General features: G+C 37.5%; 1 protein-coding gene across 1 annotated transcript in view; it reads right to left on the bottom strand.

Moving 5' to 3' along the window:
• The window catches only part of HECW2 (HECT, C2 and WW domain containing E3 ubiquitin protein ligase 2), a 103,602-nt gene that overhangs the window by 15,389 nt on the left and 73,169 nt on the right, over positions 1-15,044 (bottom strand). Inside the window, exons 15-20 of the mRNA XM_010007368.1 lie at positions 14,816-14,918; positions 13,760-13,856; positions 11,098-11,181; positions 8,149-8,258; positions 4,239-4,359; positions 2,047-2,160 (exon numbers count right to left, since the gene is read on the bottom strand). Of these exons, the coding sequence (XP_010005670.1) occupies positions 2,047-2,160; positions 4,239-4,359; positions 8,149-8,258; positions 11,098-11,181; positions 13,760-13,856; positions 14,816-14,918 (629 nt within the window). The remainder of the gene's footprint in view (positions 1-2,046; positions 2,161-4,238; positions 4,360-8,148; positions 8,259-11,097; positions 11,182-13,759; positions 13,857-14,815; positions 14,919-15,044) is intronic.

The raw sequence follows: 15,044 nt of genomic DNA, 5'->3' as shown, positions 1-15,044 counted from the left end.
AGGGAAAATAATTTTAAGGAACCATGTTTGTATCAAAAGTTTCTTCGTTTATCACCACATGAAGCATGAATATAAAAACATTAAACTGGCATCACAATTGCATGGCTGTAGAAACTGATGGTTCAAGGAAGATGCCAAACATTACAAGGCATTATAAAAATCACATGAATAGCAATAACTATGTCTGAGCTGCCCCACTTGCTAATTTATACACTAATTTATACACTAATGAATCAATAGTTACTAATTATTAGTTATTGAGGATTTCATTACCCATTACTTCAAGATTTACATCTTTTTACCAAGAGGAAAAGAAATGCCAGAGCAAACTCCCATTTAAAAAAGGAAAAAGGGGAGTAATAGGAAACAATTAACTTTCAGTATTCCTCCCCCTCATCATCCTCCTCTCCTCCACCCTGACCTGTCTTTCTGCACCTAGCCAAATGAATAGTTTGATGTGACACATATTCTTGCACCATCTCTGATGAAACAATACTGTTTGCACGCATCCTTTCTTCATTCAAAACACTGATTTGTAAATAGAGAATTGATGTAATTTTAATTTGACTTTGCTCTTCATTAACTCATTCTCTTCCTTTAAGAAGCAAGTCTTGTGGAAACTTGGATATAATGGGAACAGGATGTGTCACCCCCATTTCCAGGTCATCCTTCATTTCACTGTACTGAGTGATGAAATGCAAAAGCCTATTGTGTGATGACAGAGATGGATCCAGATAGACTGTCTCCTATCTCCTGTATGATTTAAAATTTTTCCCTTTCATTTTTAAATGTGAGTCGAAGATGTTGCTGTAAAAGTAAAGGCTGGTGGGGCTGTGTCAGACAGTCCTCGTTCCTGCATCCCCACCCTCCTCTGTCAATATAGTGCAATCTCATGCTGCACCAGCCTTGTCATTCCAGTTCTGAGTTTCTCCTCAGACGACATGGTGATATTATTTATACAAACAAGTCCACACTTGGCTGTCAGCTGTCAACATTTTTTATGTTAAGACTTCACTGAGGCCTTATTAACACTAAGCACTTCAGGGTGAACTTGAAACAAACAACAGGATTTAGGTGTTTTCAAAGACAGATTAATTTTATCTAATCTTCTATGAGATGTTTCAATTACAACTTAGCTATTTTGAAGCCTCACACATTGCATGGCAATAATGCACACTACAGCATTCCAAGAGCTGTGTGCTGCTGTTTTTATCAAGAAAAAGATTTTAAATGTATTTAGAAATAAATAAATAATAATATAAAATATATAAATAAATACTATATAGATAAAAATATTTGTGCCTAAGGCAGTAGGTTTTAAAAGCTGACAAAGGGGACACAAATCAAGAGATGAAAGAGGCAAATAATGTATTGTTGCAGTTTCACTTGCAAAGAAAATCTAACCTCATCTTGCTTTGCAACGCACATCTCGCAACCTCCAACACGTTAGATTTTCATCAGACACAGACTAAGCATTCCCTGAAATGACTTTGAAATGTCAGGAATACTTGTGTGTATTTGACAACTAGCAGCAGCCTAGATGCTTTTGTGACACAGGCCCTGGTCTGGCAAGGCAGTGAGCACCTCCTGTACCACCAAGGGCTTTCAGCTCCCTCTGCCACAGACAGGCGTTGAACTGAGGATTAAGCATCTGGCCTACTCCTGAAGCACCCTCCTTCCAACAAATGGCAGCTGTCTTTTAACAAGCACTGGAAATAGAGTGGCAGAAGTGACAGAAAAGAAATACTAATAACATAAGAAAGTTATTTTTTTTTCTTTGCTTTCCCATCAACATTCTGAAACACACACCAACTATTGTGAAAATTCACATGAACATATGCATTACTTCTGCAAAGGCAGGATACACTGTATTTCACAATGCCTAAATAGTCATCCTGAACAGCTGCATGTTCTAGGCTTATGTATATGGCATTTCCTGACTGCAATCCTTCCTCTTTTCACTCTAGACCACAAGAAGCTTGGTGAAACAGCAGCTGCAAGACACACTGAGTTTTGAGATCACATTTACTTCCCTGTTCTACTCACCCTTCTTCTCCCACAAACGTGACATAGAGTTTATTTCTTTGCAGGTCTTTTCTTGAGTAGCCCATGATCTGGTTAAACGCATCTTCCAGCAAGTGATCTCTCCTGATGATTAATCTGAAGAGCAAAATAATTTTAAACAGTAGTTTGTGAACATGAACCACAGTTGGAAACATCTATTTACACTGAGAGGTAACAAGGTGACTTCATAGACATACATGTTTCTGCTGGATAATTTCATCCACATCAGGCAGCTTCTGTCTGTTAGTCTACTCCCTCAAGGAGCTACTCAAGAAATACCTCTCATACAAGGAAGAGTAAAGGGTTTTTTTTCTACCCTGGTTCTTCCTTTATGTAAAGGCTTCATTCAGAAGGGTCCTGAAGAGGGGATTTTCATTAGTCTTATTGCAAGCAAGAATCCAACCTTTTATGTAAAAGTTCACATCTTAACAAGGAAAAGATAAAACTGTGGGAAAGCTGCTGAATGCTAACTCCAAAATCATACATCCCTACATTACCCATGTGTGCGAAGGGACAAAAACATCTAGAAGGAATGGCAGTTGTTTGTCCAAAACCAGACTGAGGTATCACACGTGAAAATGTAATATACCTTCTTCAAGAAAAATTATGAAAGTGAGGAAGTATCATAAAGTTCTAAATCAAGAAGTGAAAGAATCCTCCTTACTTAGAACATCTCTTCTGCCAAAAACCTGTTTAATTAGTTTCCTGGAACTTAGCTTGCTTTACATTCAAATACTGCTTTATGTGTGCATTTGATCAGGCAGGCAAGCAGAAGATGGGAGCTGTTGCTGCTGACAGAGGCAGCCTGTATCTCCACAAAGCCTCTCAGGAAGGCTTTGCTGGCCTCACTGCTTGTGCAGAGATCAGTCCCTGTGCTGTGCCTGCCTGCAGGGGACACAGAAGCAGAGAGGCCAGGAACTGGCAAGGCACCTGGGCAGTAAGAGGACCCATGCAGCAGGCAAGTTGTGCTGGAGTCCTGGTTTGAAAAAAACAAAAAAAAACAAAAAGGAGCAGGTCAGGGTATGCCTGGGAAAAGAACCCAGAGAAAACTTCTGTTCAAAAATCAAGCTGTTGTTCTGCTTAAAAATTCACAGTGTGACTATAAATAGATTAGGAAAAAAAGATGCAAAAAATGTAATGGATCTTACAGGCAGCAAACACCATCCTCTTTTACCAGCTATTTGCCCAGGCATCCATGACAAAACTTGCATAGATTGAGCTTTAAGAGTTTATGATTTCATTAGATTACAGGCAGACAATATCCAACTCCTGCCTCTTAATACTGTCTAAATATAACTTTAAACCCATTTCAGTTGTGGAGAACTTTTAACTAGCTTACATAAACAAAGTCTGATCTCTACACAATTTCCTGCAAAATGTGAAAAGTGACTGGCTGGGGGGAAATAAAAATAAAGCAAAAAAATAAAACCACATAAAACCCCAAAGAACCCCTACCCACGTACTCTAACAGACGAAATGGTTAAAACAAAAGTTGTAGTGCCTTATGGTTATTATGAAAGTACCAAACTGTGGGAGTGTGACAGCTGGCACAAGACTTAGTAATTTACAAAATTCTAAAAGTACCCTGTGAAGGATCCCTAACATAACAGTGCATAAGCACACAATTACCAAATAAATGAAGGGGGAAGACCTCACTTCAAGCTCTCTAGCATTCAGTGTGCCAAAATATAAATATAAGCAGTTTTTTTAGGTGATCCTCAGAATTTAGTAACATTTAATTTTATTAGTCCTCTTTATTAAAAAAGACTCAGAGCAATACAGACAGTGATGTACAAAAGATAAGTCTAATTTTTTTCAGTGGAAAAAGACATGAGAAAATCGCTGTTTATCTCATAGTGATTGCTATAATGGAAGAATTCCAATGCCTTCTGTTCTGCACTCCTTTTCCCAAAGTGTTTTTTGGTATTGGTAATACTGTTTCTATGAAAACATAGTTGGAGGAAGCACAGAAAAGAAGTGTTCAGAACCTGCTGTATCCTCTGCTATGAAACGCACATTGGCATTAAGTTTTTTATGACAAGCTTTATATTTCCCAAAGTGCATGGGTAACCATAACACCTGCATTCCTTCTAATGAGAAGATGCTTGCAGATGTGCAAGGCAAGGCAAGTTGCCTGAGAAACAAATCCAGTTTCGTAACATTCTTCAACATACTTCAGTTTCCCTGGGCCTTGTCCATATCCTTTAGTCTCCAACTTCCTGTAAAAGTTCCTCAGCTTGGCTTCAAAATCTCTTTTGTAAGGAGCTGGAGCTCGGGCATTGGCACGCTGAGTACCTGCAGGAAGCAACAAGCAAAGAATGAGCTGTAGTGACACCAACTGATTTATGTCACATGCTCTACTGAGACTCCTTCATAGCAAAGGCATGGTATATGTTCGGCTTAGTCACCTTCATAAAAAGAGTAAAAGCTGCATATCTTCAAGTCTGCTCTGCATCCAAGACTGGTTGCTCATTCCCAATAGTACAATCTTGGTAAAGCAAGTCTTAAAAGACCAAATCCAGGTCAGTGCAAAAGATGGATTAAAAAACCAGCACAGTCAAATGGGAACACTTAACTTTTGTTTGTCAAGTATACTTCACATGTAACCTTTAAAACAGCTCATGCAATACATGTTGTGCTCTGGTCCAGTTTTAATACTATCAGGAAAAGCAAGAACTTGGAAAAGAAGCATAAACAGACTGTTCTTTTCTGCACTCTGTTGAATACATCAAGCTGAAGAAAGAAGACACTTGGAAATGCCCTAGTAGAACTTTCTCCAGGGAAGTACAAGGAAGAAAAAACAGGAAAAATTGAAAGAATACCAAATTTAAGTTTGTGGAGCTTTTCACATGAGACTGCAAGAATATACACAGTGGTTATCTAAGTGAATTTATTTTTGAAAAACTATTTTAGAGAGTCAATTTCTTAAAAGCAGGGAGAGATGAGGTCTGCATGTCTGGTATAGACAAATTACATTTTAAGTCTGATCTATTCTAAATATTGCAACCATTAGAACTTTCGTTGGGCCCCTGGATAAATTACTTCAATTCATGTGATTGCAAGGCAGTGCACCAAAGAGGCAGACAATTCTAGCCCTTTCACATTCACCTTCTCACCACTACTGTTTATAACATTAAATTCCTCCCCTGCATGGCTGTGTATACATCCCCTGCAAAAAACTCAGAGGACGTAAAACATTTCCTATGCCCTACAGTATACCTAGGTTGTTAACTACTTATGTGCAACTGGTGGTCATCTAACAGGCCCATAAACCACGTGTATGCCAATTTCTGACTTTTACGAGACAATCAGTTTCTTATGCAAGTTTTCTTTTGGCTCCCTGTATGAAACTAAGCCAATAAAGAAACATTCCTTGCTTCTATAGGCAAATGCATGAAAATGTAACATGTCAGGTTATAAAAGAGAACATATATCTGTTCATTCTGTGGGCAGAGACCAGGGGAAAAGAGAACAGCTTGCTAAGCCACAAGGCATATGGGTCTGACAGCAAAGGCGATGAGCACATCCTGCGGAAGTGGCTGCTGGAGGAAGCTGCAGGGTTGATCCCTCTCTGCAGAGATCAGAGAGAGAACAAGGCAGATCAGTATTAACACTGAATGCCATTTACAGGTCTTTAAAAGACCTGTCTGACCAGAAAGATGCTTGCCACTTATTCAAGGCTGAGAAAAATGTGTGGGAGGAATAGAAAGTGTCAGGGAATCCTCAGACCTCCCACAGGAACATCTAGGACCCCCGTGGAAAAACAAATAATGGTCCCTGATTAAGCTACAGTGGTTATCCTCTTTTACTCAGAGCACCAAATCCTTCTAGTGGTGCACTTAGCTGAATTCTCTAGAACACTTACAAAACCTGAAGCTGTAAGCAGCATTTTAATTATTGGTCTTTTCCCCCTACTTTGTTTATTTTGCTCTGGGTCAAAATAGGTACAAAAGTGTAGTCAGCAAAAAAATGCTACAAAAGCATACTTTAGTCTTAAGCCCTGAAGGAAGTTCTTGTTGAGAGATACCACAGAACATAAAACTGGTAACACATTACTTCATGGTTTAGAGATCAGCAGTATATTATTCTGTCAGCACATGACAAGTCCTCACTGCAAATCAGATGCATATGCCAAGAAATTCCTGGGCAATTATAGTGATTACTTCCGCCTTGGGAACAAAAGATGTTAATGGAAGAGCTAAAAAATGCCAGTGATGTGATAATCATATTTCATTTTCAAAGAGGTTATATTCTAAAGCTGGTATAAAGAGTAGCTTCATGACTATTCATCTTTCCCAAATGAGAAAGTGCAAGTGATTGTGACTGATCTGAACAATGGATCCTCAACACTGCACCTCGCTCAGCACAGCACAGCCCGTTTAGCTGATGAAAAACACAGGACCTCCTTAGATAGGATGGACCATTTACTCATCAAAAAAAGTCATCTGTACACCAACGCAAACATGTACTCGCAGAATGACAGGGAGCTTCAATGGCCTCTCTATGGTTTTCTATGCAATACAAGAGAGATTACCATTTTAAGGAGAATGGGACTAAAAACATCATTGCTCCTACTTTACTGTGTGCTACTGTTTGAAGGAAGAGATGAAAATATCCCATCTTAAAGACTGAATGCATTTTGAAATTACTTTGTTGAAGTGAAGCCATGCCCAGCATGCTTCACTGCATGCACTAGTAATGAAAAAATTACAACTCTGAAAGCCAAAATTGTTTTTATTCATAGAAGAATGCAGGGTTTGCAGTTGGAAATAAGATGCATATATATAGATTTCATTCTTGCTTTCTTTTCAACAAATACTTGTATGTTAACCATATATGTATCAAAAATACCAAGACATATGAGTAATATACTTTGCTGCTTTGCTGGATGCTGTAAGATCATAAAAGCCTTTGGACAGTTTCTCTGAATAGGTCCTACAGAGATCCTATGTGTAGCAGCAGAAAAAGCTACCACTCCAGACATATTTACGAATGGTTTTAATCTGGTTTCTTGACAAGACAAAGCTTTTTATGATTGTCAACTCAGAAATGCCCATAAAAATTACAGCATTTTTTTCTGATAAAATTTTATTACTGTCTCCAACTACCTGGAGTTGCTTACAACCCAAACGTTCTCCATTTATCTATACTGTTCTTAAATTTGTAGAAATCCCCTTAAGCCACTTCCTATTTACTGCAGTAGTTTAATTTTACTCACCTATTATCTTCTTGAGAAAACTAAGAACAGCAACATCTATATGCTTCACATTGCTGTACTTAGCCTTAGAGGTCAAATGGAACTTGTCATATTTGAAATAACTTAGTTCTGATCCACAACATAGTTAGTATGTGAAATATGAACTTCATTCCATTCTGACGCCTATTTCCAGACAGCTACAATATGCTATCTTTTGAACTCATGTTAAGGGACAACAATCGGGCTTTACTGATTGCTCCACAGCATCAGGATCCTGGCATGAGCAGCCACTTAGTTGTTTCACATCAGCGAAAAACAAGTTTGCATGTTTTACAAGTCAGAACAAAATCACAACCTCTTTTCTACCAGCAAAACATCTTCTGAGCCCAAGGCAAAGGTTCAAGTTTGACAGTCAAATGCAATCTCATTGGCTGACTTTGCTCTGAAATAGGACTAACTCTGTTATTCCTGGAGCAACAGAATTTGCATCTGCAGAAAGGTGGGAAGTTATTACATGCAGCATAATGTAAACTGAACTTGCTTCGCCACAGTGTCTTACAGATACCATCATAATGCAAGTCTCACAGTGACAAGGTCACTGACCACTCAGAAGGTGCTCCAGCTCATGTAACTTTACCCATCCAAAAGCTGGGAACTGCAAAGGGGAATAAGTTATAGTTTCTGAAGAGTAAGTTCTTGAATTTAGTCTGCTGTCACTTTGAATTTCTAAAGGAAACAAAAAACTTACTTTTCTGTTAGTTTTGTTCTATGACTTCTGGGAAGGCAGCAGGAGTGCAACACTGACTTTACTGACCTGGAACTGGTCCTTACCAAGTAAGAGAAATGGTTTTTATGGCCCATGCAGAAGCTGTGCCCAAGCACCTTACCTGGAGAGTTCTGAGGCGAAGACACCGGCGAGCCTCTTGGGGACTGGCAATAACTAGGATGAAGTAAGGCATGTGGTGGCACGTATGACATTATCTCCTCCTCAAACAAGCTGGTAAAAAGGAGCAAATAACACCTTTATTTGGATGAAAGGCATTTTTCACTTTATAGGAATATAACTCTAGACTGTCTTCTTTCTACTATGGACTCTAAACAGTGCTACAAAATATTTTGCAACTCCCTCCATCAGACCTTGAAAGCTACTAGACAACACTAATTACTGTTCTTGTGGGACAATACTATATATTTTGCCCTTTTTTTTTTTTTTAACATGTGTTCCCACTACACAGGGGTCAATAACCTTAGTTACACTTTCCTGGAAAAAGATCTGCAATACTGCACTAGCAACAGAGACAAACAGGATTAAGAATCACATCTGAACTTGTTGAATGTAAGCTTGTTGGCATAACAAGTTATTTCCTTATTTTATCCCTAATACTAACAATGTTGCTGAAATGGGTATCACATCTAGTCTGCTCAGGTCAAGTTATTTCATGCCTCATCTATTATTGCTACACAAGACAAAAATAATAAACCCTACATAGCCTGATCAATGCATCTGTGTACACAGAGTCTGTATAAATATTAAATTTTCAGTTACCAAAATTGACACAAGCATATCCTAAAAGACAGAATATCTACTATCCCAATAGGTCTGATACCAAAGCCTGTGTTCAATGTTAAACACAACACAGATAAGAATAGACTGTTGAGATAATATGTAAAATTTATTTTTAAAATTTGAGCTACAGAAAGATTCATAAGCCAATCTTTTGCTGTAGGCCTCCACCGATGAAAGCAATGTTCCAATAGAAGATGTTTCTTACTAAGCTTTTTCACTAAAGAAATACCTAGAATTTTCTGCATGAGGGGTTGCGTTTTTTTGGAAGTGATATTTTCTGACAGGTCTTTTTACATTCATGACCATGTGTTGTAACATTTTGTTAAAGTAACATTTTCAGGCTGAAAATGTGATAAAACATAAATCACTTTTGGATTAAATTAAGAGTTGAGATAATAATTTGTGTTGTATACCAAAAACCATATTTGGAAAGAGAAATGGAAAAATATTTTCTTCTTAAAACCTGAAGCCATAATATAATGCCATTCTTAAAGTATTTTTAAAAATGTGATGCACTGTACCTCCTTCAGGTCCAAATCAGATAGGGATTTGATTATTTGGTTTTAATTACCTGCAACTTTAGATTTACTGAAGCATGTGAAAAAGTCTACTATGTGCCCAAGTCATAAAAATATCAGACTAGTGATTTCACCCAGTTATTACTAGATCTCAAGAATACTTCACAGGACAATTACATAATTCGCCCCCAAATGGAGAAACAGAAGCATGGAAATAGGTACAGTTTTCCCCAAGGTCATTCAACCAGCCAAGCTAAACAAAAACCCCAGGTGTCCTGAGCCCCTGTAAGATTGTGGTTAGAGTGCAGATCATGTTCAGAGTGCCATTTTTTCAGGGTTTCATCGAGACAGATCATGATGACACCCTCCTAGAAGATACTGTTAATAGTAAAAATCCACCAGGACTAAACAACAGAAAAAAGAGAAATTTCATCATCTCAGCACACCTCTATTTTAACTTAACCTAGCTTTGATTTTACACTAGTATTTACTCACAATAAGGTCACAGTCACTCAGTCCAATCTTGAAGTAAAACAATTAAAATTTTAAGAAACTTAATGGATGTGTAGATAACTTTTTAACAATATTATTTCATCAGTGCAATGATACTATTAGATAATTAATAAAATTGAAAGAAAATCCCTCAAGCAATGCTTTTCAGGTAGGTATTTTTTGGAGGAAAAGTAGATTAAGAGAAATTAAGTCTGAAAAATATTATAAAGTTATTCTAGGGAGGCACTGGCTACTTATTAAAAATTAGTATTACTGATTATCACTTTTCTATCAAAAAAACAATTGCCATCAACGTTTTTAATTTGCTTTATTTCCACTATAAGAATTATTTGCAGTCTTTGCTATTAACAGAACACTGGGGGGGGAACAAAATCCAGTCAAAGAGCCATGACAAAATCATTACTGCAATCTTCACTTAAAAACAAATGGCTGAAGCTTGATTTCTCTGTATAAAACCTGTGTCATCTCCATATGCTATATATCAAAACAAAAATCTCCTAAGTTTTTTTAAGAAACAATATTCTTATTTTAAAAAAGCTTCAGCATGGCTTTAAAATGAGATTTTCTTAATAGCTGTAATTAATTCAGAGATTTAGCAACCAGAAAGGATTATCATTATGCAACCTGACCTCAAAGTACTACTAATGCCAATCCTATTTTGCTGGATTCCATTTTAAATGCAGTCATTAATTTCTTGATGCGCTTTTGCAATGCACAGGAGTACAACATGAAGACAACACGAGTTTAATTCTAGAAAAAAATCAGCCTGATTTTTTTTAGTTAGTTGCTTAAACGAAAAATACTGAACAAGCAGCTTGTCATTTCTTTAATTCTGTAACTGCATTTCCTTTAATGAAGGGGACAATGCTTGACAGCATAGTGAAGAGGCAGCAAGACATCAAGTAATAATCTCAAGTATGAACATTCACAAATACAGATGCCCCAGGCCCCAGAACTAAACAGAGGCATTCTTGATCCAGAAGACAGCACATTCCTGTAAAGAGGTCTAGCCTATACCACCTATCTGTGTCAGAGCTGAATGCAACAGGACAAGAAAAGGTGGTATGGGCAAATCCATATAAATCACAAGCACAGAACTCTTGGCATTCGCCTTTCCTCAGACAGAGTAACACATTCCATCACTGCTATGAAAAAATGTGACCTCCAGCTCCCATCTAGAAATTGAACATGATAAAAATAAAAAACGTGATCCATGCATCAAAAGCAGCCGTGCCTACCTGAGTAACATAACAAGGTCTGCATCACTGGATAAACGCACCAACCCAGGTGTTCCCTCTGTCCGGATGAACTGGATCTTCTCCCTGTATAAGCAAGAAAAAAAGAAATATCTTTTGCAAATAAGGTACCAATGTACACCTCAGCAACCAGAAAAGTACAAGATACATCACTAAAACCTCTGCCTTATCCTTCTCTATTTCAGAAACCATTTTCTTTCCTGCCACACCATGTGCATATCATCAGCAAAATATTACAACTAAAAAGCTAGTACGTTCTGAGGCATCTGTTGCCTTCCTCTCTTCAATGCTCAGGCTGCTACAGGTAATACAGCCATCCAATCAGAAAAAAAAATAAAAAATCAATTATTAAAATTCACACTAACAGTGGCCCTGAATTAGAAGGCCGAGTCATGTGGGAGGACATCATTATTCTAAAAGTGAACTGTTGAAAGAAGAACTACTTTGAACCTCTGAACAAACAAAAGGCACACATTACAATGCACACTTGTGATTTTAAAAGAGGGGCTTTTGTAACCCACTGCTGTATTTTAATAGATCCTCAACTTCTTAACACAACTCTTTATTATTTTTAGGAATGAAAAATTATTTTAGAGAAAATGAAATGTTTTCAAGTTACCTCTGTCCTCTTCTACTGGCCAAGTACTGATTTTCCTCCTCACCTACATAATAACTAATAATCACAGTCATAATATTTAATAATAATTCTACTTCAATTGCACTGAAATAAATAAATTGCAGAAAGTTGTATTAATCACTACATTAAAAAAGAAAAAGATACAAAGAATTCATAGTGTGGGATTTCACTGATGTCTTAATTGATCAAATGCTACATAAATGTCATTGCAATTCTTAGTCTCCCAACGTGTCACAGACATGGATTCCAGTAACTTGCTGAATCAGGGCCTTAAAGGTCTAACTAGGACTAACTAGGAAAAATGCAAGTAGGATCCTTATAAAAACATAAAAAATGTTACTGAAGCATCAGTCCTAGAAATATGCAGGAGAGGTATAATGACAGAGACTTTACCTTAATCAAGGTAACTTCAAAGACTAAGGCTAGAATAGAATAATTTGGCTTTAACAGAATGGCTTTTCTGACCAATCCTGTTTAATGTAAAATAAAACCACGTTCATTAAAACCCTCAATCATTCTGTGTAAGCACAGAAAAGGATATATATACTCAACTAAAAGAAGGATTACAAAAAACACTGTATTTTATCCTTTGATATTCCGCTTTTTATCTGAAAATCATCTTTCCTTGAGAAGGCCTCAGGGAAGGACTTGTGCCAAATTAGAATTCTGTAATCAGGAAACTAGGTTCTACAAGAAGCAGAATCTGACAATACCAATAAGTCTTTTGAACAGTCTGAACTCTAAATAACCAAAAAACCCACAAAACACACAAAGAAAATTACACTCTGATTGCTATCAGAGTAAAGGAAGCCAAGCACCCTGGGGAAAGGAAAACTACTACAGAAATTGCTTGCATGCTATTTCCCAACAGATTTGTTTGCTCACATTTCAACCAAACCTGGTGGGACAAGCTTGCCTTTAATGATATGGCTGCAACTTAGGAACTGTTTTGACAGGCTGGGAACTGTAGATTTTTATTTTCCTCCTTTTCTCTGCATTTTCTAGAGAATGTGTATTCTGCTAGAACGTCATTTCAGGTTTGTCAGACAGGATTTATTTAAAGAATAAAACAAATCTTGTTAGAACATAAGACTTTGGGAAACTGCAAAACAGGGCAGCTTGTTGAATTCTGGGAACTTGCAGGACATGTAAAAAAAGGGATCAATAAGTAACCCTATGAGAACAGAAGGAAAAAAAGGAAATCAGTTCTGGCTGCTATGCCAGCCAGTGTAGGTAGGAACTGGCAGCTCTGCACAGGACAGACTGCAACCCTCAAGCCAGCTTTTTTTAAATTTACTGCCCAAGGAAGAACAGATAACAGTCATTTAAGTCCTAGTCACCAATATCTAAGTTGTTATTTCACCTTTTACACCCAACTACATAAACCAAAGTGACTTTATGCAGGATACACTTTAAGAATTTCTGAATTTCATGTTTTATCATTCCTAGCCTAAGCATACAAGTGAGTTTTAACTATATAAAAATCAAAGATCATTCTTCATCAGAACTTGCTGACCTACACAAAAACCTGCAGATATCCATGTTTAAAATTTTGGTGAAATACTAAAAATTGTGATTCCTTTAAGATCACATCCAAGGTCAATAGGTCAGAACAGTCTTTCTGTAAACGGGCACTGAGAATATAAGGACAAAACCAAATGCCTTTCTGCCTCATGCTCCCATCTGTACACATACTCAGATGAATGGGCACATTTGCTGTGCCATCCAGCTGTCTTGGCACATTTTGAAGACATTAGCAAAACTCTTATGCCAGTTGTTCCAAACACTTTACTTTAGATACCTTTATTTGGTAATAAGACATTACCCCTGTTCTCCTAAACCTTAATTTCAGGGAGTTACAGAAACATACAATAAAGAATGAATATATTTGAATAGGCAAAAAGTCTACAATCTGTTATGTTCTGCTGCTAATTTTAATGAAAGAAACTAATTCGGGTTAGCACTTTGTATTGAATTAAGAACAGCAGTATTAAATAATTTTATTACCTGAGTGAATGATTCCTGGTAAGATCTGGTTGACGCTCTTGTAGAATTTCAAATATATTGGGCTGCCGCAAAAATGCAACAATCTTGTCATTGTAAGCTGAAAACATCAACAGAGATATGCTGAAACTAGGAGATACTAAAAGACTTCTGAGTTTGGAACAATAATAACAGCAGACTTTATCTTCACAGTTTTGAGTTTAGCAATATTGCGCTAATGTTTTTTCAATGTCAAGCTACCAATTCTACTGTCATTTAGGGGACATGCTTCTTGATCATGAAGCAAATCTGACTGTGACACAACCTTCCCACTGTTAACAGTTCTAATTTTGTTAGCAATTTCTATTACATTTTATAACTCACACCCTTGGCTAACAAGTATCTAGAATATTAATTGCTAGAATAAAATTGCACGGATCTTGGTTTTCACAGCAGTGAAATATATTCTCAAATATTAAACAGGCATTGGAAACACCCATATGAAAGCCTCACTAATTACTGAGCCTGCAGTGCTACACACCATGTCCATGGCAAGGGGAAGGATTTAAATTAGTGGAGATTTTCAAGTAAACATGTCATAGTACAAAGAGCCAGTTATAGTCAATCGGATTTATTTAGCACAATGTGACAGCTGTTAGACTGAATAAGCTAAATTCTGTTCTTGGTGGCACAGAAGTCAGTAACTTTGTGTGCATGTAACTGAGAAGTTAAGCTAATGACTAACTCCAAGCTGATTAACACTTCCTGGAATCGTGCCAAAAGAGATGCCCAGAAGATGGACAAAAATCACTGGGAATACATGAAATCCAATTAGGGCACAACTTGGCTCACTGGTTTCAACTCTTTCTGTCACCACTCAAAGAAAGTGAGCTAGGAAGGCAGAAGTTTTACACTGAATGTTTGGTTCTACACAGACACTTCACAGTATTATTCCTGCAGGTTGCAACTGATTAACTGGGAAATGCTGATGGACAGAACTGCCACCCACCCCAGCCTAATGGAAACCTCAGCACTGCACCCTGTCATGGAGAACTTCTCTGGAAAGAAATGCTGACATACCCACTGGAACCATGTCCTGGTATTGAGCTCTGCTGACTGTATTGAAGGTGCTGGATGGCCTTGGCAAAACTGGGGGTCCTGAGTGACGGGAGTCTTCTCCGACCTGAAAATGTGCAAGTAACTACAATGTGTCTCTATGCCAGGCTATCGACTCAGGTACATAAAAGTGACAACTTACATGGCCTAAAAGTAAGCATATGCATAAATGCTTTGCTTGCTCACTACCTCA

Source organism: Chaetura pelagica, unplaced genomic scaffold (genome assembly GCF_000747805.2).
Source record: "Chaetura pelagica isolate M959 unplaced genomic scaffold, ChaPel_1.0 scaffold21, whole genome shotgun sequence".
In the NCBI taxonomy this organism is placed as follows: domain Eukaryota; kingdom Metazoa; phylum Chordata; class Aves; order Apodiformes; family Apodidae; genus Chaetura; species Chaetura pelagica.
The sequence above is the reverse complement of the archived record's forward strand: the minus strand, read 5'-3'. Positions and strand labels throughout refer to the sequence as shown.